The 20,817-nt window shown below is 53.0% G+C and overlaps 1 protein-coding gene across 2 annotated transcripts; it reads left to right on the forward strand.

The window, feature by feature from the left end:
* Positions 1 to 4,553: 4,553 nt before the first annotated feature.
* PDCD6 (programmed cell death 6) lies at positions 4,554 to 20,459 on the forward strand. 2 transcript variants are annotated; one of them, XM_029218765.1, is made up of 6 exons: positions 4,554 to 4,715; positions 5,626 to 5,687; positions 12,023 to 12,067; positions 12,950 to 13,108; positions 16,733 to 16,842; positions 19,727 to 20,459. In XM_029218765.1, exons 1-6 carry the CDS (start codon positions 4,621 to 4,623, stop codon positions 19,823 to 19,825), a joined length of 570 nt encoding a protein of 189 aa, XP_029074598.1. In that variant the 5' UTR covers positions 4,554 to 4,620; the 3' UTR covers positions 19,826 to 20,459. The 2 variants fall into 2 exon arrangements, with proteins under 2 accessions (XP_029074598.1, XP_029074599.1); XM_029218766.1 differs by having other exon boundaries at positions 4,558 to 4,715; positions 12,950 to 13,102; positions 19,727 to 20,290.
* The last annotated feature ends 358 nt before the right edge of the window (positions 20,460 to 20,817 follow it).

Here is a 20,817-nt window from a genome sequence, read left to right on the forward strand (position 1 = left end):
AAAACAGAAAGCAAGTATGTATTTCTGTTGTGTTAGACAGCCGGCCCTGCCCCTTGCCTGCATATCCTGGAGGTCCTTCCTTGTCACTCATCCTATGGCCGAGCCCTCCTCCACTGCACGAGCGTACCTTGTCCCCGGCAGGACATTTGTGTTGATGCCACAGTGAGTAACTGTGAAGTCATTTTCTTAGCCAGTTTCTTAGAAGTGGATTTCTAGAAGTAGGGTTGCTGGGTCAGAGGGCAAATGCACTTGTCGTTTTCTTAGATGCTGGTAAGTTCTCTTCAAAAGGGCTGTGACATTCTGCATTCCCACCACAGTGTCTCAGTCCCTGTTTCCCACAGCTTTGCAGAGAAAGTATGATGGTAAGCTTTTGGATGTTTACCAGTTCAAACAACAATGGCCATATCTGATTGAAACAGATGGAATATATTAAAAACTAAATTCATAATGATAGTTTTAGAAAGCCAAAGGTAACTGAACAAGAAATATAATTGGTCACTCTTGAAAGTAACTAGGGCACTAACCCTGACACTGAAAATGGACAATTAAAGGAAAATGATGAAATGATTATCCTGCCTTTTTTCTACAAATTGCAATTCACGATAACCTAGTTGATCAGGGAACTTTACAGAGGAATTCCGCAGATGAATGAGTGAAGAATGATAGAATTTCAAGGTCACCATTTTGCAATCCTAGTATAGTGGTTCTCAAACTTCAGTGCATCAACATCACCTCGGTAAAGAATTCCCAGCCCTGCACCAGAACTTGTGACTCAGTAGGTTCTGGGATTGGGCCTGAGAATTTGCATTCCTAACATGTCCAGGGACCACACGTTGAAAACCACCTGCATGGAATGTGATGTGGCCTAACAAATATGAAGGAGGTAGTTTTCAGGAGAAAATAACTGGTGGACAGACTGCTGACAGCCTCAGACCGCTTCATTCCAGCCAGTGGGTATAATGAGGAAGTAGACGCCAGGGCATTTAGTAAACTAGGTGGGAGTGTTAACCTGGGCATTTGAGCAGCGTTGAAGTGTTAGGACAGGGAATTCAAAGCTAGCACAGGTACCCCTGAAGCAAGGGAGGGTAACAGGAGGGCTGATCGTTGCAAAGGAATAATGGATGGGGGTGGTTTCCTTATGTCTGTCTGCGACTTCTGAGCCAAAAACAAACCTTCAAACTATTTTCATGAACATTCTGAGACTAAGAAAACCACTGGGGAGTGGGTAGTCTGGAAATGTAAGTTCCTATGGAATTCCGCCAGGTATGGAACCACCGGGCAGAATATTTCATACTGGAAATGTTTTATAAAATGTGTGTTCAAGGTTTCTCAATGAACCCACGTGTGTTAGGGGAATTGATGAACCAGAGAAGTAAAAAAAAAAAACGTGAGTCAAGATAAAAAGAAAACAGAGGGACTTTCCTGGCGGTCCAGTGGTTAAAACTTCACCTTCCATTGCAGGGGTTGCGGGTTCGATCCCTGGTCAGGGAGCTAGGATCCCACATGGCCCGCAGCCAAAAAAAACAAAACATAAAACAGAAGCAACATTGTAACAAATTCAATAAAGACTTTAAAAATGGTCCACATCAAAAAAATCTTAAAAAAATAACATAAAATAGAATACTGCCCAGAGAGATATAATTTCTAACATGTATCAAAAGAAGCAGAAAGGTAAGATATACAGTAAAATATTCAGACCTGCACTGTCCATAGCAACAGCCATAGCAACATGGCTGTTTACATTTAAGTTCATTAAAATTCCACTCCCCAGTCACCATGATCCACTTCACGTGCTCAGTAGCCACACTTGGATGGCTGATAAAGAGCAGTTCCTTCATTGGAAGTGCTGTGGGCCAACACTAGTGTAGATGTTTGGTAGTTTCTTATTATACTAAACATCCTACGTTCAGTAAATTGACAGCTACTCAGTAAGAAGCCAGAGGGAAAAACAAAACCGGAACGTCGTTCGCTTTCATCTGAATTCTGGCAAGAGTATTGGTTGGAAAGGAAGGGTAGAGCAGGGCTCAGTCAGCCTGTGCCTGGAATTCCACACCAGGCTGTAAAAGGGGAAAGTGACTGAAAAAGGAAAAGTCTCCAGTACAAATGCCAGAGTGGTCCTGATAAGAAAATAAACACAAGTAACGAGCCAGAGTGTCTTCAGAGGGGAAGCTGGTGAGGTAGATAACACGAGATTGTGTGTGTGCACATGTGCACAAGTGTACAAAGGACAGAACAAGGGCACATAAGGTACTTGGTCGTCCATTCATTTAACATGTTTATTGAGGGCCTACTATGTGCCAAAGACAGATGAACAAGAGGGTGGACTGAAAAGTGTTAGGAGTGCTAGCACCCTATGTCTAGAGCCAATGTTTAGAAAAATTCTAAGGATAATAAGAGGCATTTTCCAATTAGCTCAGAGAAATTAGACCAAAGGAAAGGCTGGCCCAATATTAGGGGAGTGTTGTCTTTCAGTTCATTTCTCCTCTCCTCCACGCAGAAGCACTATATAAATGGAAAGCTTAGAACAGACCTGGTTAGGAGGGAACTGAATCCCAAGATAGGCGAGGAGATAGTGGCAAAAGCACATCAATACTTTAAATGACTGGGTCAGCAGCACCATAGGCAGGAAACAGTCTGCCTTTTTCTCTTGTCAAAAGGCGGTCGCCACTGTTGCTGTACATCTTTGTAAGGTGGTGTCAGGACTCCAGGTAACACCTCCCCCACCCCCCGCGCCCAGAATAGATGGCAGCTGTCTGTGGCCAGGACTGCAGGCTAAGCCCTGCCCTAGAGCACAGCACAGGTGCCATGGCCCACGTGTGCACTCCCATTAGCCTCTCAGAGCCTCAGTTTCTCAGGCATCAGGGCTGAGGTGACTGAGGCTGCCTAGTTGCAAAAGCACCAGGCCAGTCTCTGATGAATCCTAGACTCATTTGTACATATATAGGGGTATACATTAGGGGGGATGATTTTTTTGTTTCAATCTTCGTTTCCTAAATTGGTCTCCCTTTCAAGAGTCAGCCTTGCCACCGGTGAGATGATGCAGGAAAAGTACAGACAGACCTGGGCTACAATCTCTTCTTGCCTCTTTGACCTTAGACCAGCATAGTTTTCTCATCAGTAAAATGTGGACCTTGATACCTTGCCACGAGGTGCTGGTGTGAGGATTACACATAGTAATATTTAAACACTAGGGTAGATTCAGTAAATGCTTCTTCCCGTGAATTAATCATTTCCTACCCCTGGAACTAAACGGAAAGCAGAACGGAGCACTTCTGGGCCCCACAGATGGTGCTGGCTGCGGCAGTCGAGGCTGGACTCCATCAAGGGTTGGTGGAACCCGTGACACTGTCAGGAGAGGGAAGCCGAGGCCAGCTGGAGTCGCTGAGAAGTTTCTTGCCGAAGTTTCCCTGTACACTCTGTACTGGAAAACTTATAAATTGGGTTGCAAAATCATAGTTACTAATTTTGTAGCTTTCTAGAGAACAAAAAAAGAGGCAGAGATGGGAGATAGGAAAAAATGGGTTTCAGAAACTAGAGATCAAAAAGCTGTGGAAAACTGTAAAAGCATTAGTCAACGAGTGATGTGAATGCTTTATGAGGATAAAACTAGAAAACACTTGAATTCATTAATTCATTAATTCATGAAAAAAGCCACATTGTTGAGGTTTGTAGAATAATAATCTGTGTATCTTAATCTCTTTGAAGAGTTTTAAAGAACTCTCCAGCATATGCTCTGGTGGTTAGAGGAGAAAAGGGGCTGAGGACAATACAACTGGAGAATAACAGCGGGTCAGATACAGAGCCAAAGCGCTGAATAATGGATTCGTGTCCAAGGAAGGAAGTGTCAGGCGCTTCCTTGGTGCTCGGCCCTTCCACAAACCAAGTAGGGGAGGAGGATGAAACGAGTCAGCATGATTGGATCAGCTCAAAATCCTGAGAGGCTGGAAGGCGGCGGGAGCGCCCTGAATGAAGCTGGGCTTCCCTGCGCGGGGTGCGCTGCGGCTCAGTCGGTGTCCAAACGGAGGCGGTGGCGTCAACTGGCCGAGAGGGACACGCTAGCCGCCCACCATGGCCAGCAGGGGCTATTTGGGCTTGGCCACGCACCTGCAGGCCGAGCCGGGAAGCGGCGGGCGCTGTCAGATGCCGGAGGGGGGGCTTCGTGTGCTCCTGGGAAGCGGGGCGCAGGGACGCTGAGATGCGCGAGCGGGGGCGGGCGATAAGTCCAGAAAAACAAGAATGTCGGGCGCGTTCTTCCCCTCCATCACAGTCCTTCCACCACCTTCTTGGTGCAAGAATGGACCATGCTCGAGGGAACCGCCTCCGCCCTTCATGTCCACTCTGCGCTGCGGGGAGCGGCTCCCAACGCGCGTCCGCGACCCTAGGGGTACCCTGGCCTAGGCCACCTGCTGCGCGGTGCCCACGGGACCCAGACACGCTGGCCGGATGCACGGGCGTCGCCTGGCAACAGGGCCGCGACTGGATTGGCTGCGCTCGCTCCCGTGACCGCCCCGGAAGTGGCGTGACTCCGGGCCCCCGCCCCGGCCTAGGCGTAGGCGGAAGTGGAGCCGCCCGGAGCCGTCCGTGTCCCAGGAGCGCTTCAGCCCAGTCGCGCCTCGGCCCATGGCCGCCTACCCGTACCGCCCGGGCCCCGGGGCTGGCCCTTCCGCGGGCGCCGCGCTGCCGGACCAGAGCTTCCTGTGGAACGTCTTCCAGAGGTGCGGCCGGCCGCGCAGGCGCTTGCGGGCCTCCACTGCGTTCTTCTTGGTCTCAGCCCCGGGCCTTCCCCCGCCCCGTGACCCCGGCCTCCAGTCCGGCCTCCTTCCTGGTGCCCCCAGGCCCCTGTCCCTTGCTCCGTCCCCCCACCCTCCATCCTTGGCGTCCTGTCCGGCCCCCTTCCTAGTCCCCCTCGGCCTCTCCCACGCCGGCCCCTGCTCCGTCCCCCCACCCTTGGCCTTCTCTCCGCCCCCCGCCTTGTCTCCCGCAGTCCCCAGGCCCCTCCCAAGGTGCAGAGCTGCCAGCCGGGGGTCGCAGCCCGCTCGCCCTGGGGCTCGGCTTCCATCCCTCTCCCCTCACAGCCGGTGCCCGGAGTTGCTCCGGGGCGGAGGGTCTCCCAGGGATGCTTGTTTAGGGGAGCAGAAACGCAGACTCTTCCCCGGCTGCTGAAATGCCAGCAACCGGGAAAGAAGCCGGGCCGCGGCTGTTGGGCAGGTGACCATCACCGCAGTGCCTTCCGTCCCTGGTCGTCCTTCCAGCGAACGAATGACCCAAAGTGGAGTGACTCATGATCAGGGAACGATTTAGTTATCTGAGAGAATCTTTTCCTGCTTGTGAAAAGGAGAAAACCTGGTGCAGGTGGAATTCAGCCAGGCCGAGGGAGGGAGACCTGAGAAAGTGGAGAAGCAGCTTGGGTTTCGGCAGGGAGCGTGCCTGGACAGCGAAGGAGGCACGCTTCCTTTTTCCCCAGCGGGTCATGGGACTGAGAGGTCCAGCAGCCGAAGGGAAGGGCCCAGGGAAGGAAGGGCCAGAGCTAATTTAGGGTTGACTGCAGAGTCAAACCTTTGCTTTCACCCTCCTTTGCTTTTCCTGCGCTTTGAATCGCTAGCTTAACTGACCTCAATTTTGTAGGGTTGACAAAGACAGGAGCGGTGTGATATCGGACAACGAGCTCCAACAAGCGCTATCCAATGGTGAGTGGCACCTGGCCGTCTGGACTTGTGAACCTCAAGTCTGACCACCCGTAGTGAATCACTTTCTTCTTATTTCCCGAATCACTAAGACTTAGTTATCATCTCTGGTTATCATCTCATCTTGTTTTGTCGGGTGGTTTCCTGGTGGTTGTGTCGGTGCCGCTCTGAGTCCTTGCCGAGCGGTTGGGGCAACTGCATGGAGGACACGGGGAAAGCCTGAGAAAAGGAGGCTGGGGTGTCGGCTTCAGGAGCGCAGGGAGCCCGGCTTTGTACGGCAGACATCCTTCAGGTTTGTCGAGGGCTGTTGAACTTCGCAGGTGACTGCGTCTTGTGACTCCTCTGGAGAGGGGCATCAAGGCCCCAGAGACACCGATAGGGGAGCGACTGAGGATACTGGAGGCTCTGACAGCCGGATCGTGGGGAGGTGGGCTTTTCGGTGGGGGATGCTAGTCATTCAGACATGGGTGAGAGGGGGTTACAGCTATTGGTGCTGGTGCTGGGAGCTCACCGTGGAGTCGCCTTGTTGCTGGCTTCAGCATGATTGATCTGTGGAGGTACTACTGAAGACCTTGATTCCATAAATACCTGGCTGTGTGGCCCTTTTTTTAACCCCTCAGATGCCACTGTCTTTTCTGATTCTTACGTTTGTGGTGCCGTCCAGAGGTGTGCCATTTAAGCCAGAAGGGGGTTGACTTTAAGAGGTAATGAAGATGTTGAAAGGCTCACCTTGCCTAGTGGGAGCAGCTGGTGGTGTGGCAGGCGGACGCTGCCTCACAGCCCTGCGTGTGGCGCACACCACGGATGTTCCCTTTGTTACTGCTGGTGGATTGGTATTTACAGGTGAACACAAGTAATATTTTCCCTAGGGGGAGTCAGTACTGCTTCCAGTTGAGCTGGTTGTTAAAGCAGATGGTTCTTTGCCCTTGAATCAGGAGCCTGCTGGAGAGAGAATTTTAACAGAATTGCCCACAGGATGTTCAGCCCTCCATTCCTAAGATGCTTTGAAATCGGTACCTGGTTTAAGCCCACCGAAAAGTGTGTATCAGGACCGTCTCACAGCGGCCCTGTAGAGTCACTTTTGTTGATTTGCCCTGAGGGATTCCCTCAGCTTCTGTTGGGGCGATGTAAGAACTTGCCCCGTGAAGCAGGTAGTAGCCTAGCCCTGAGCAGGACGGGCGTGGCAGCCCCCCTTCCCCCAACGTGGCCGCCTCACTCCTCCCTGGGGGTGTGGTGCCTCTTGTGTGGAGCAACTGTGATGGCTGTTCTGTCTTGTTTTGTTTGTCTTAACCTGAATCTTGTAACCAGTTACATTTTCTCTTCAAATTAGCTGCTAAAAATTTTAAATTGAACTTTTGGCTCGCCAGTCCCATGAGCTTAGAATTTGAAGAGGTGAATTTTACTGAAAGTCTGAGACCCCTAACTTTCGTATGCTTTTCTCCTCCCATCCAACATGACCAGAGTCTGCTTTCTTTTGCTGTGCCGTGAATATCTTGTACATTCCCTTCGGCCCTTTCTGCAGGAAGGCAGGTTATGAATGGGTACAGATCTCTCGTCCTTGCACAGCCTCAGAGCGCGCGGTGAGCCCTCAGGCTGAGAGCGGGACCAGAATCCGGGTGTGTGCCTGCACCGCTAGGCGCTCGCCCCACCCCTGTGCCGTCCCACCCGTGTCTTCCCGTTGGCGCCCCCGGACGCACAGGTGCCCCGTGGCTCCCACCGCTTGCCGGGCTCTGCTCCTCCCACCCAGGGATACCTGCCTTTCCTCGAGGCACCCGCGGCACCTTCCTTTCCTGGATGCTGCCGTTTTCCTCCTGGCTCCTCTGGAGTCGTTTTGCAGCAGTCTCTGCCTACCGGGCATCAGCTTTTGGAGGAAGCTGGTCGAGCTGGTCTCTTGTTTGCAGTCGTGTCGTGTCACCTCTGTCACCAAGGATGGACACAAGTCAGTTCTCTTCACTGTCCTCGAATTCCCATAGCTGATACGATTGGAGTTATTTTTGACTTTTGATTTCTCCTCCAGGATTGGGCTTCTTTTCTCATATTAGGACTAGAATATTAAGCTATTTCAGGAAATCAGTTTAATTAGCTTATTACTGGTGGGAAAACTGGAGGTTCAAAGTAGCATGGTTTCTCTCTGCAGTGAGATCTGTGCCTCTGATGCGCTCTGTTAAAATCCAGCTGAAACCGCCCTGAAGAAGTACTCGTGGGTCTTGTACACTGAGTCCTTTATGCAGCTTGTCTCCCCGGAGCGCGTCTGAGAATGACTGCTCGGTTAAGAGGTGTGAATAGAGACAGGACTGTCTTGCCTGCTGTTTGAAATGACATGTCACAAACTGTCTTCAGCTAGGTACTTTTTTTTTTAAATATTTACTTTAGCATTGTTCCTTGGAATTATAGGAAATTAATTTTGCTCAAGCCTCTTTTTTTGTGCTTCTGTAGGTTTACATTGACATAACATATTGATGTATTTTGAGGAGGCGTTTTTCAGCTGGACTTTAAATAATAATAAGTCATATATTCTTTTAGAGGTATTTTTAGCAAAATAGATTTCAGCTCTTCTGGGGATCCCATATTGACTAGCAGTGAGAGAGATCAGACCACATAAGCCGACAGTTCCCTGCCGACTGCCCATCGGGTCACCTCACTGTCACTCCGTCATAGGCCCAGCCTATGAGGCAGCGGAGGGTCTGGGGCTTACCTCCTTCACCCTGCACCTGCTGTGCTCAGAGCCTGCACGTCCCCGAGGAGGGCCTGCCTGCATGGCTGCTGGCCGCCTCCTGGAACTTGCTGCCCCTCTGCCTGGGTGGCTCATGCTTGCACTGCAGCTGTGGCAGGCACGTGCTCCCTCGCTGCCTGGAGCTTCCCTGGTTGACAACACATGCGAGATGTGGTCTCAGCTTTCAGTGGAGGATTAGGGGCGCCCTGTGCAACTCCCCGGGAAGCGGGTGCCTGGTCCCCCCAGATTTTTCCCCGTGCCTTTTCCCTCTGCTGATTTTACTCTATGTCTCTTGCTGTAATAAACTGACTGTGAGTTTTGTGAGTCCTAGCGAGTCATCAAGCCTGGGGGTGGTCTTGGAGGCCCCCAACACAGCCTGTTGTATCTGCTCGTCCCAGAAACCTGTGCAGCAGAGTTTCGGGTGGAAGCAGAGGAAGACAGGGTTGGCTTTATTCCACGACCTCGGCCTTGGGCAGATCACACTCTGGGACAACTGGAGGCTTAGCCCCTCCGCCTCGGGCCCAGCCCATGTCCACCAGGTCCCACATCGCCTGGTACAGAACCGGAGACATCACTCATCTATCAGAACTGAGTGTACAGTTTCACTGTGAGACACTTAGGTTGTTTCTGATTTTCTTCGATGTAAATACTGTGGTGATTTCATAGAACGAGTTTCTGGAAGTGGCATTTATCAGCTCGAAACCTGTAGGTGTTGTTATGGCTATCGATGGTGTTCAGATGGCCTTTTGAAAGGCCGTATTTCCAGTCGTGGCTCTTTGAGGCCGTAGTTGAAGGTGACTGGTGGGATACAGAGTTCGTGACCCTGAAGAGGCACAAGTGTCCTGGCCGATTCCATGCGAGCCCGTAGAACTGCTCTCACCCCTTCCTACTTGGCTCCGCTTGCGGGAAGAAATGCCCAGAAGGGCTGGGAGTCCCAGATCTGATGCAGTAAAGTGGAAGGAGATCACCAGTGGTGCTGTAAAAAACAAGTCTGTTTTTTTCCCCCAAAGATTCCAGATAAACAGGTATTTCAGTGTGCGTTTGCTGGATGCCATGACGACTTAGCCCGTTATCTCTCGGTGAAGTCCAAGTTTGTGGTAACAGGTTGCAATTTCAAGAAAGAAAACTCTCTGGAGAGCAAAAAAACAGAATATACTATCACAGAGCAGAGCGGGGTTTTTTCTCATTTGAGAAGGGATCAGATATAGATTCTTTAAATCATCTGTGTGCTTGACGGTTACAGGGGAAAGTGCTAAGTGTCCTGATGTTGACCCACCCCTCAATGGAGCTGCGACCCACTCGTACCCAAATTATGGGTGAAAAAAGTTATGTGTACTCAGTTTACATGGAAAATACTGTGTATGTTTCTGTTTTCTTTGGTCTTTTCAGATGAAATTGAGGCAAGACTTACAGAAACAGGAACCATATATTGTATTTCTAAGTAAAAGTCTGACAGGAAATCTTTTGCAAGCTGCTGGTTGTGACATTCCTAGACATGTTGTTTACTGGGAATGTTTGCAGTTGGGGCTGGCCTGGAAAATCTGGGTGAGGGTCACTGGCACTGAAGGGAATCTCGCTGCTCGGTGTACCCTGTATTTCCAGTAGGCTCTGTTAGACATGCTTGTCCACATTGCAGTGCATTTTCTTACAGAAAACTGCAGATTTTCAGGCCGACGCTCCAGTGTGTTTAACACTTAGTATAACTGGAATACTAAATGTTGCCCTCACTAGGGGCTGTGAAGCTTTGAAGTTTAGTCTGAGAACCAGGCCACAGGGCTTGCCATGAGCTAAACAGTCAATTAACTGTTGGCTATTGTGATTATCCCTTGGTTTCCCTGGAGAGTCAGGCCCCGTTTGGGTAACAAGGGCGGGCCAGGGGAGGCACCAGGAGCCTGCCTCCACCTCCCAAGCTGGACAGCCTGCGGGTCTGCTCTCCACCCCTGACTCAGCCCGGGGTGACCTGCCACTCTGCTGAGCCTCACGGCCCTCCAGCTCGGCTGCCGGTTCCTCGGGTCCACACCTCCCTCTGCCGGGCCTCACCGCGCGAAGTGCCTGTGTCTGCCTCATCATCTGACTATCTTACTCGTGTCACTTCTGTGGGAAACGCGTTCGGCCGAGTCATTGGCCAGCGTGGCACAGCCGGATGGGCAATGGGCGCAGGCCGCTTAGCGGGGCAGTCATCGAGGGCTCTCAGGTCACAGCCTGCGTCCGAGGCGGAGGGAAGGCGGGAAGGAGTCCAGCCGCTGCGTTTGGTTTCTCGGGCTCCTGGTCCTGGTGGGTTATCTCCTGTGGAAACACCAGCCAGGGCAGCTAGAAAGTCAGGAACGGTGAAGAAGCGACACCCTTCTGTGCACATGGAGTCCCCCTCTCTCTCTTGGCTTCTCTGTAGCACAGTTTCTTTGTACACTGGTTTCCAACGATGCTGACCTTTTCTGATACCTTTATATACATCCTCCTGCCTGCCCTCCCCCAAACGCCTGTAAAGTCTGCAGAGATGCACACCAGTGCCCAGGGGTCCCCGCTGCGGGCCAGGCTCAGGGCGCCGCTGGAGCAGATGCAGTGACCGAGGGGCCTGGGTGCGGGGCGCTCAGGAGGGCTCCTCTGAGGAAGCCTCGTATAAACGGAGGCGTAAGGAGAGGCAGGGGTTGAGGTGAAGGTGTGCGTGTGTTTGGGGGGCCATGCTGGGCGTCGGGAGAAGCGCATGTGGGCCAGGTCGGGGACGTGCTCGGAGCCCAGTGGTCGCGGCCAGGCGGGAAGGGTGCTGCCTCGTGTGTGGCCAGGGGATGGGACTCTGCCACCCAGAGCTGAAACCGTCTGTAGAGAGGGAAGAATGGGGGGATGGGGAGAGACGCTGCTCTCCCGCCCCATAAAAGTGTTTTTACGTTGTTTTTAGTGAGTATAAAAATTGGTAAAGGTGCAAATCACTCTGAAAACAGATCCTTGGGCATAAGGGTACCTGGTGAGCAGTCCATCATCACAGTGGATAAATGGTTCTCAGTCGTCAAATCCATCTGTCAGCAGGCTCCTTTATGATAGATATTCGGTAACATCCCCTTTACTGCTCTGCAGTGAATTGTGGAACAGTGTGTCCTGCCTTTTCACAATTCCAGAGAAAATAGTATGCTGCCCAGACTGTCATTTTAGGAGAAAAATGTAAAGCATGGTTTCACGGTGTGCTTTCCAGCAGGGTCGCTGCACGACGTGTGCAGCTGCCCCGGTCCTGGGAGCGGTGGTGCCCTTGGGGTGGGATTTTCTGAAGTGGTAGCTGGTGACGTTCTTAGCACAGCTAAGTGCCATCTTCTCAGCTTACCTGGTGCTGTGGCCCTGGGAAGTTCAGTGAGTATTAAAATAGCATCTCTTGGTTATAAGGTAAACATGAGTGAGCTTCCAGGTGCAGGTCTTCCTGAGCAGCTTTGAATGTCTGGCTGGACCTGAGCGATTCCCCGGGCAGTGTGGACAGGACCTGACAGACCCATCGTCCTGGGGGCGGCGTCCCCTGCGGAGAACGAACCGTGGCTCTAGGGTCTTGATGTTGAAAGCTAATTGCTTATTTTCTCTGGCTTCTGGGGTTACAACTGGGGATTCAGAGTTTCTTCTCTTTCTTAATTTCTGCTCTTTGTTTCAGGCACCTGGACTCCGTTTAATCCAGTGACTGTCCGGTCAATCATATGTAAGTAGGGGCAACACCATCCTGCCTTTGCTTCTGAGCTGATTTCTCGTCCGGAACTGCCACCCGCCCTGGCCCTTCACTGAGTCTTTACTTGGAGTTGACTGTCCAACCCGTCCTTCCTTTCTCAGTCTAATGATCTCACATACTTACGTTTCACACGCAGTCACGTCTTGCATGCCTGTTGACTAGAGGAAGCGTGCGAGTTCTCATGTGAAATGTCTCTGAAGTGGAATGTGCTTGTGACCAAACCAAGAACACTCAGATGACCTGAAAAGAGACCAAACGGTGTATTACTCTCTCTGTAGCAGTGTTTCACACTGAGTTTTTATCCATTGTGCCTGCAGCTGTATGTAAATGTAGTTAGAAGTTTTTTCTTATTTGGACCTGGAATCAGGCTGATTTTTTTCTCGGTGAAAGGCAGGCCTTACTAAAAAAAATCTAAAGCCAATAGTCCTGTTCTCATCGGAGTAGAGGCCTCCCTCGCCCGAGGACTCTTCTGAGCCCCCACTCGGGACTCGGGTCCGCTGGGGGACAGGGGGAGGCTCCAGGAATGGGACCCGGAGCTGGGAGGGTAGGGGTGGGCCCCTCGACGGCTCTGCACTGCGGCTCCAGTTCCTTCCTGAGCGCGGGTGCGCCCTGCCGCCGTCATGCTTTTGAGGAACCTCCTTCAGTGTAAAGCGTTTTTATTGTGGCTCCACCAGGGTGTTTGGCTCGCACGCCTCATGTCCACCTAGCACGATTTAAGGCTGTGGCTGGGTCACCACCAGCACCTGGGGACCCGCTGGCCGAACACCAGGCTGGGTCCCGGAGGAGCCAGGCCCACCGGGGGTGTGGGCGCGCCTCTGCTCTAGGTTCTTGCTGATTCACGCCCTTCCGTCTCAGCCATGTTTGACAGAGAGAACAAGGCTGGCGTGAACTTCAGCGAGTTTACTGGCGTCTGGAAGTACATCACGGACTGGCAGAACGTCTTCCGCACCTACGACAGGGACAACTCGGGCATGATCGACAAGAACGAGCTCAAGCAAGCCCTCTCAGGTTTTGGTAAAACACTTGTCTTGACTGCGTAGCTGTTTCATTTTGGAGCCAGGGCCATAAAGTTTACCTTGTTACTTCGTTTAACTTAATGATTTTGAAAGCAGTCTGTGAAATCTTTGTTTACATCACACGGTTTTATATTTTCCTGTTACTTACATCGTGAAGGCTGATATTTGACTTGGAGGCTTCTGTACGGTTTTTCATCCAAAATGAGATAAGGGCTATGCAGTAGTTTGTCTTTTGTGAAGTGGAGTGATGTCACAGGCACATTGAGAATGTGGCTTCTGAAACAATTTAAAGTGAACGAGTCAAAAGAAAACAGTGTAGGGCTATTTATATTTCCTGACGTGAAAATACACAGAAAGAAGGTACAGTGCCCACAGGGGACGAGCCCGTGAGTTGCGCGGAGCGTAGGCCTGAGTGTGGAAGCTCCCATTCTCAAGTGCATGTCAGCACGCGTGCCACACGCGTGCCAGCCTGAGTGTGTGCCGTGCTGTGAGCAATGTTCACGTGGTGCCTTCCAGAGCACGCCAGCGGGCCTTCTGGTCCAGCGCCCACGTGGGCCTGAGGGGAGCTTGGGATTTGTCATTTAATGGAGGGAGGACTGTTCGTTACACCAACATTCTGGCTTGTTTGACATTCACTGGGCCCTCTGTTCGCAGGGCCCTTCTGGTAGATTACAATGTGCTTTATTCCGACTGGTTCAGTGTTTAATAACATAAAGTACATTTTGGTTCTTGTGGCTATTAAGGTGCTTCTGCCCTCCCCCTCTCTTTCTCTGGGCGTGTGCTTTATGGCTGTCCTCTCGGTTTCTCTTTCTTGCTTTAGAGGCTCTGGGACCCCACAGGAAGCTTGTGTTGTGAGCCTGCCACGCGTGGTTCAGGCTTTGGGCAGGACATTGACCTCAGGTTCTCTGAATTGAAACTTGGAACGCAGCTGACCTTGCTGTGCCTCAGGTGGGGGCTGGGAGGGAGGTGGCCCCCGCAGAGCAGTCCTGGGCAGGAGGGAGCTGGAGGCCTGGCCGGCTGGAACCTGGACCCTGTGACTTAGCTTCCAGACTGGTGACCTCAGGTGTCCCCAAACACAGTGTTTCTAACCTCATCAGGCCCCGGAGCCCTCTTTTGACTTAGTGCCGGTGACCCTAGCGTCCTGGGAGCTCACGTTGGAAACGCTGAGGTCGACAAGCCCCGGTCAGACCTGGGACGTTTGTGGCTGTGGTAGGTCCGCGGTGGTCCCTCAAGGTCACGAGCCGACAGGCCCCGTCGAGCTGGGCACAGCCGAGATCCTTCCTGACTTCCAGCTTTTCCTGGAAAAAGTAAATATCCGGTTGCAGCATTTCTTCAGTTATTCCAAAAGGTTTCTGCCTGTGATTGGTCCGCCATTTCCTAGGGCCTTCTCTGGAGCCTTTTCTTCCACACAAGGAGCGTTGCCATCCTTTCGCAGGTTACTTGTTAGTAACTGTTAGGAAATGTGCCCCAGGAGTGAAATTTCCTGTTCTGGTTTCACTCCTAAGAACAAGCGTCTGTCAGCCCAGCTGGGGGCTGTGCTGTAGCCCAGCAGATGCGTGAGGGAGTCGGAGGTGCGGGGGGAGGTCAAGCCCTAAGGTGTCCTCTGATCTCTGCTAGTGCCACACAGGGTCTCAGGCTGCCCTGGCGGGGCTGTGACTGACCAGCGCACCTGTTCATCATTTAGGCTCTTATTCCTAGTATTGCTACATGCCAGGTGCAGAGACCTGGAAATAAGAAGGTGCATAAGGCCTGGGCCTCATACTCTGCTAGTGTGTGTGTGGGGAGCTGACAGCCCCATCCCCAGCAAACGACCCCGTCCCGCACCCAGCCCCTGGCAGCTCAAGGCCAGTGTGGTTTTTATAAGGAATTTATTTCACGAGAGTGTAGTGAACCTTCACTTCCTCCTTGCTCGCTTTCAACCACTTTCCATCTTCCTGCTGCATTTGCTCTGCCCCCCTTTTCATGCTGAGGAGTCCGAGCCGGCACCCTGTCACTTCATCCCTGGAGCCCCAGCCTTTGGCTCCCCTGACCGCGTTAGCAGTGTGTTTACAGCCGGGTCGGCTGAGTTAGGCCCCATCAGGTCTCCGGCAGCCTCCGCCCCTTTCTTGGTGCCGTTGGCTCCGTGTAGACACGGGTGGTGCCCTGATCCGGGTCTGTCCTTTGCCATGGTTACTGACTGGCGTCTGGCTTTTCTCCCGGTGCTGAGAGCAGGCGCTGGAGGCCCAGTGGAGGTTGCTGGTTCTCAGGAAAGAAGGGCTTGTTCCCTCCACTGGGCATCTGTGCCCTGGAACTGCAGCAGCGGGGCCGGGGGACACACAGTGAGGGGCCAGCAGGGTTTCCACCTGCCTCACTGACCCTAAAATGGTCTGCTGAGGGGGGTTCACGTCTTGGGTTTTGGAGGGAGGAGCGGGCCCAGAGGCCCAAGAGTCCCAGCGGCCAGTGGAGCCCTGTCTGATTCTGGAGCTCTGCTCTCCCTGCTGCTGTGTCTTTGTCACCATCTCGTGTGTCCTTTCCCAGCCTGGGCAGGAAACCATTGCACAGCGATGGCTTGGGCGGGCACTGCGCTGTCACGGTGTCCCAGGCTCACCCTCACCAGCCGGGCCTCTGTCTCTCTGGGCCACAGGCACCGGTACCGGGCGTGAGGGGGCACCCATCCAGCACCCGCCTGTCGCTCTTTTCTGAGTTGGGGGTCCTGTCTTCTACTCAGCTGCAGGGCAGGGGCCCTGGATTTAAGTCATAGGACGCATAGAGCGCGCTGACCACTCTGGAAAGTACTGGCACGTGTTTGCATGTGTGACTCTTTCAGTAGAGTGAAGTGCTTGTGCAGGTAATTAACTGTGACGTTCACTCAGACAGTAGGTGTACATATCCTTGCAAAGATTCCAGCGAGACTGAAAACCAGTAAAAATATGTTGGCACCTGGATCTTGTCTCCTGAATAAGTAAGGAAACCACGGTCACACAGGTGGTGAGGTTAGGAGGGAAGGAAGGGGAAGGGCTTAGAGCCGCCCCGGGGCGTCCTTGCTGGAGGCCTTCCAGGACGCCCAGCAAGCTGAAGGTGGAGTCACCTGGGTGACCCTTGGAGGGCTTCAGTCTGTGTGAGGCCGCCTTACTCCTCACGGCCTCCTGTCCTGACCTCCTGTCCTGACGTCAGTGAGCTGATTGAGGCGGGGGAGGGGCTGTCAGTCAACCTCCGCACGAGGTCTTAGCTTTCGAAGCCTCCTCCAGCAATGAGTAACCCAGGGCAGCCCAGTTATTCACAGCTTCACCATTAAGTTAATACCGTAGTAAAATTCAACAATAAAGGGCTGTTAAGGAGGCTAACTCCACAGGGTCCAGAAGACCCCTCGGGGCGTAGGGGCACGGCACTGGGGTTGGTGTGAACTGGTGACTGGGTTACTCTGGACCCTCCAGGAAGGGGCTGCTGGTCTCTGAGTGAATCCCTCCTCGGGGTGGGGCCGGCACTGCACAGTGGCCACCAGGCTCTCAGTGTGTTGCAGTGCGCTTGCAGCCGGGGATCCCTGGGGCCCATGTCCCCTGGGGCCCATGCCGTGTTCTCTCGGGAGGGAGAGGCTGGGGTCTGGGGAGAGAGCGTGGGTGCTGACTCTGCTCTCCTCCTCCAGGGTACCGGCTCTCTGACCAGTTTCACGACACCCTCATTCGGAAGTTCGACAGACAAGGACGGGGGCAGATCGCCTTTGACGACTTCATCCAGGGCTGCATCGTCTTGCAGGTACCGGCTGCGCGGGGCCCGCAGGCGCAGACTGCGGGAAGGGACGGGACGACGAAGCAGGCGAGCAGGAGTCAGACACGGAAACTGGTTCCGAACTTAGAGAAGTTAGCGTGCTGTTTGGAGGAGTAGCTGGTCGTTCTGTTAGATGGAGGTGCAGACAGCAGGGCCCCTCCTGCCCTGGAAGCACCGGGAGCTGTCCTTCTGGAGGGGATCCGGTGGGCATGCATACCCTGCTATTTTGGTGTGTCTTATTATGAGAATTGGGTAAGCTGCTGTCGTGTGCGCTGCTGGCTCCTAAGCTCGGAGCCGTGCCCTGAGCACAGGGGGCCCTGTTCGGGTGTTAGAAACAGTGTCTGGCAGGGCTGGTGATCACAGTGACCACCGCCTCGCGGTTCCCTGCAGTGCTTCTGCGGATCCTTCTGCGGCCTCCCTGCCTTACCCAGGAGAGAAGTAAGTGCAGGCCTGGACAAAGCACCCAGGGGAGCCCCCCTGGGATGGAGGGCGCGAGCGCTCGCACCCACGCTGGCTGTTCCCGCACAGGCCCTGCTCCTGTTTCTAGGTGGGGAGCCAAGGCCCATAGAGTTAAGCTTTAGAAACGCAGTGAATTGGTATAAACCCTCATGTCTTGCAAAACTTTTTCTTTTTTGACAAATCTCAAAAAAAAAAAAAAAAAAAAAGGGCTTCCCTGGTGGCGCAGTGGTTGAGAGTCCGCCTGCCGATGCAGGGGACACGGCTTCGTGCCCCGGTCCGGGAAGATCCCACATGCCGCGGAGCGGCTGGGCCCGTGAGCCATGGCCGCTGAGCCTGCGCTCCCGGAGCTTGTGCTCCGCAACGGGAGAGGCCACAGCAGTGAGAGGCCCACGTACCGCAAAAAAAAAAAAAAAAAAAAAAAAAAATAGCAGAGACAACAGTATAATGAACCCATGTGCCCATTATTTAGATTCAGCAGTTATCAACTCATGGCCAAGTCTACATAAGACTCTGTGACACCCTCCCTCTTAATTCTGTCACAGTTCCATTTATGGGAAGCGAATGTGTTTTCCGTAAGTATTTCAGTAGAACCTATCCCTGAAAGATACCCTTGCACTTTGCATTCAAATCGAGGTTACATCTTGTTGGTTTTAGAATCCACAGAGGGGTGTGCTAGGCATGAGGTTATCAGTATAATTTGGAATTTGGGAAAGCATTCTCAGGTTTTTTCCCTGTTAAAGTGATACTTCAGTAAGTGAAGTTTCTCTGCCTGGTCTGCTGTCCTGATTTCTTTCCCAGGGAATCTGGGCCCAGCAGTCCCTGTCCCTCAGTGACGTGGAGAGCATTTAAGCCTCACGTCTCTGAAAAGCGGAGAGCCTTACCCTACCCTGTCTCTCCCTCTCGGTGTCTGGTGAGGCAGGATTACATGTTTGCAGTGTTGTCGGCACACGTTAGGAACAGGTGTAGTGTGAAAGTCTCTCAGTAGGATCTGCGTCTGGATTGTTGTGGGCTTAGGATTTTCATCTGAGGTTATGTCCCATAAGTGACCACCTCATCCTTATATCTCTGCCTAAGAAAGGGTCATCACATGGCAGCATTCAGCCCCCAGAGTAGCAGGATATGAGTCCCCTGAGGAGTTCACGTGGCACCTCTGCTCGTCTGTGAGCTGAGCACAGGCCAGCCGGGAGGCTGCCCGCAGCTGGTCATTGCCTCTGGGCCATGCTGGAAGTCTGCTGCTGCCCTGCTCCCTCCCAGCCTTGGAGAAGGAGCCTAAACGCTGGACAGAGGTGGGGAATTGAAAAGGAAAGGCTAAGCTGCAGGCCACATGTAAAAAATCCTCAAAAGCCCTCAAAAGCGTTTTCTTCTCATCTGCCTCTTTCCAAAAAGAAAAAGGCTTTTTGAAAATTGTTTTCTACAAAGCAACGTGGAAACATGTAGAAATCTTGGGAAAAGACAGTTAAGTGTAAAGAAAGGGAAATCACCCATCGGTCTCCCGGTGGGAGGTTACTGCCGCTGGTGGTTTCTGTGGCTGACGCCCGTGTGGACTGTCACCTGTGTCAGCCCGTATGCTGTTGGCCGTCAGCCTGCCCAGCACAGGAGAGGGGTGGAACTGGAGAGACTGAGGTGCAGGGGACATGGCTCACGGGCCAGGCTGCAGCCTTGCTCTCGGCCCCTGGGCAGGTGGATAGGCGACCACCAAGGTCACGATGAGCCTGGGGCACTGTCTTCTGTCAGGAGGATTCTTCAGAGCCTGCCATGGTTGCCCAGCATCTGTCATTTGGAGTGGCACTTACCTAACTGTCCCTGCTCTCGGGCGGCCAGGCTTGTGAACAGACTGAGGTGGCGTCCTGGGGGTGTGGTCAGACAGGAGGTGGGCGGGCGGGCCCTGAGCAGGGAGGGCGGCTGGGCATCAGCCAGCGTCCTGGGCTGGCACGAGGTCATCCTGCCCTTCTGGCCCTGCGCTGGGCTTCCCCTGCTGGGCGGCAGGTTCTAGAGGAGGAGCCCAGTGGGGGCTGGTTTCCCTTTGTCCTGAGCGGCAAGTGGCCAGAGCAGAGGTGAGCCTTCAGGGAGGCCCCCCAGGAGGACAGCCTTCGAGTGAGAAGGGAGGACCCAGGCTCACCACCAGGGACTTGGGAGGCCAGGTTCTGGGGCCAGAGGGCTCTGCCAGGACCCAGGGCCGCGGTGCGTAGTGGAGCTGGGCTGGCGGCCCACCCGCCTACGCGCTGCTGTCCTGCATCTCCTGGGTGGACCGGCCTGGCTTTTGAGGGTGGTCGAGGGCACCTCGCCCGTGCCCCTCTGCGGGCAGAGACGTGAATGCTTCTGAAATTGGGTTCCTGAATGCCCTTTTACCAGTACAGTTGGTTCCTTCTGTTTGATAAGTATTAGATCTAAACACCTGTTGTTTTTTCCTCAGAGGTTGACAGATATATTCAGACGCTATGACACGGACCAGGACGGCTGGATTCAGGTGTCATATGAGCAGTATCTCTCCATGGTCTTCAGCATCGTATGACACTCGTCTCTCGCGGATACTGACGGGACTTACGGAAGAAAAGACTGAAAATGCCAAATCTCTTACCTGTAATGAAATGGTACACAGATGCGTTAGATACTGTTCCTCCTTTAAATTTTGTATGATTACCATTTGGGGACCCAACTGTACATATGTGGATAAGCTGGTTAACGTTTTGCAATTGTAACAGTAGCTATATCATTACTTAGATACACACATTTGGTTTGAGGCTGTTTAATTGTGCCATGAGGTGCGATACAGTAATGTTACAGGTACTTAGCTTGCAGAAACTCATCACGTGCTTCTCTAGGTAGCTCCAGTTCTGGAGTGGAAATACTGTGTTAGCCAATAGGGATTTAAATAATACGGAACTTGCACAGAAGGCTGCTCACGTGCCTTACTTTTTAAAGGGGTTTATCGTATTCATTTGAATGTGCAGCGTAAGCAATAAAGCACATGTGCCCTTGTCCCCATCCGTCTCAGCTCTGCTCACCTGGAGCTCCAAGGGGTCCGGCACCTTCTGGGGTGCACCCTGGCTCTGCTCGTGGAAGTCCCGAGATTCATCCATCCACATGACAGGAGGTGGTTTGCATTTCGTGAAACTTCTTTGGAAATACAAACCCAAATTTGATTTAGAAGGGAGTGGGTTTTCCCCACCTCTGTGCCCTCTGATCGACTGTTAATTACGGTTTTTCACACATGAAAGCAGAAGGAGGGATGCGGTCAGCCCCCCACGTGGTGGGCGCACAGCCAGTCCCAGGGTGGCCCTGTGCCTGCCCACACGGAATCGCTTTAGGCTCTTTCTGTCCCCTCTCCCTTTAAGTGTGCTTCCCCAAACCAGGATTTGGGGCGGGGGCTGTGAGGACGTTGGGATTCTGGGTGGGTGGCAGTGATCTATAAATGGGTCTGGGGCATCAGAAATTGGGTATCCGTGGGGCCTGTTTTGGGGGACCTGTGCTGGTTGGGGATGGAGCTTGGGGGCTGTGGGTTTC

Source organism: Monodon monoceros, unplaced genomic scaffold (genome assembly GCF_005190385.1).
Source record: "Monodon monoceros isolate NGI ecotype Baffin Bay Population unplaced genomic scaffold, NGI_Narwhal_1 Super_Scaffold_12, whole genome shotgun sequence".
In the NCBI taxonomy this organism is placed as follows: domain Eukaryota; kingdom Metazoa; phylum Chordata; class Mammalia; order Artiodactyla; family Monodontidae; genus Monodon; species Monodon monoceros.

Bases quoted from the DNA above. Each gene is read 5' to 3' on its own strand.
- PDCD6 (XM_029218765.1), top strand. From the start codon at position 4,621: ATGGCCGCCTACCCGTACCGCCCGGGCCCCGGGGCTGGCCCTTCCGCG. The intron at 5,688-12,022 runs GTGAGTGGCACC...TCTTTGTTTCAG, and splicing joins CCAACAAGCGCTATCCAATG to GCACCTGGACTCCGTTTAAT. The intron at 16,843-19,726 runs GTACCGGCTGCG...TTTTTTCCTCAG, and splicing joins AGGGCTGCATCGTCTTGCAG to AGGTTGACAGATATATTCAG.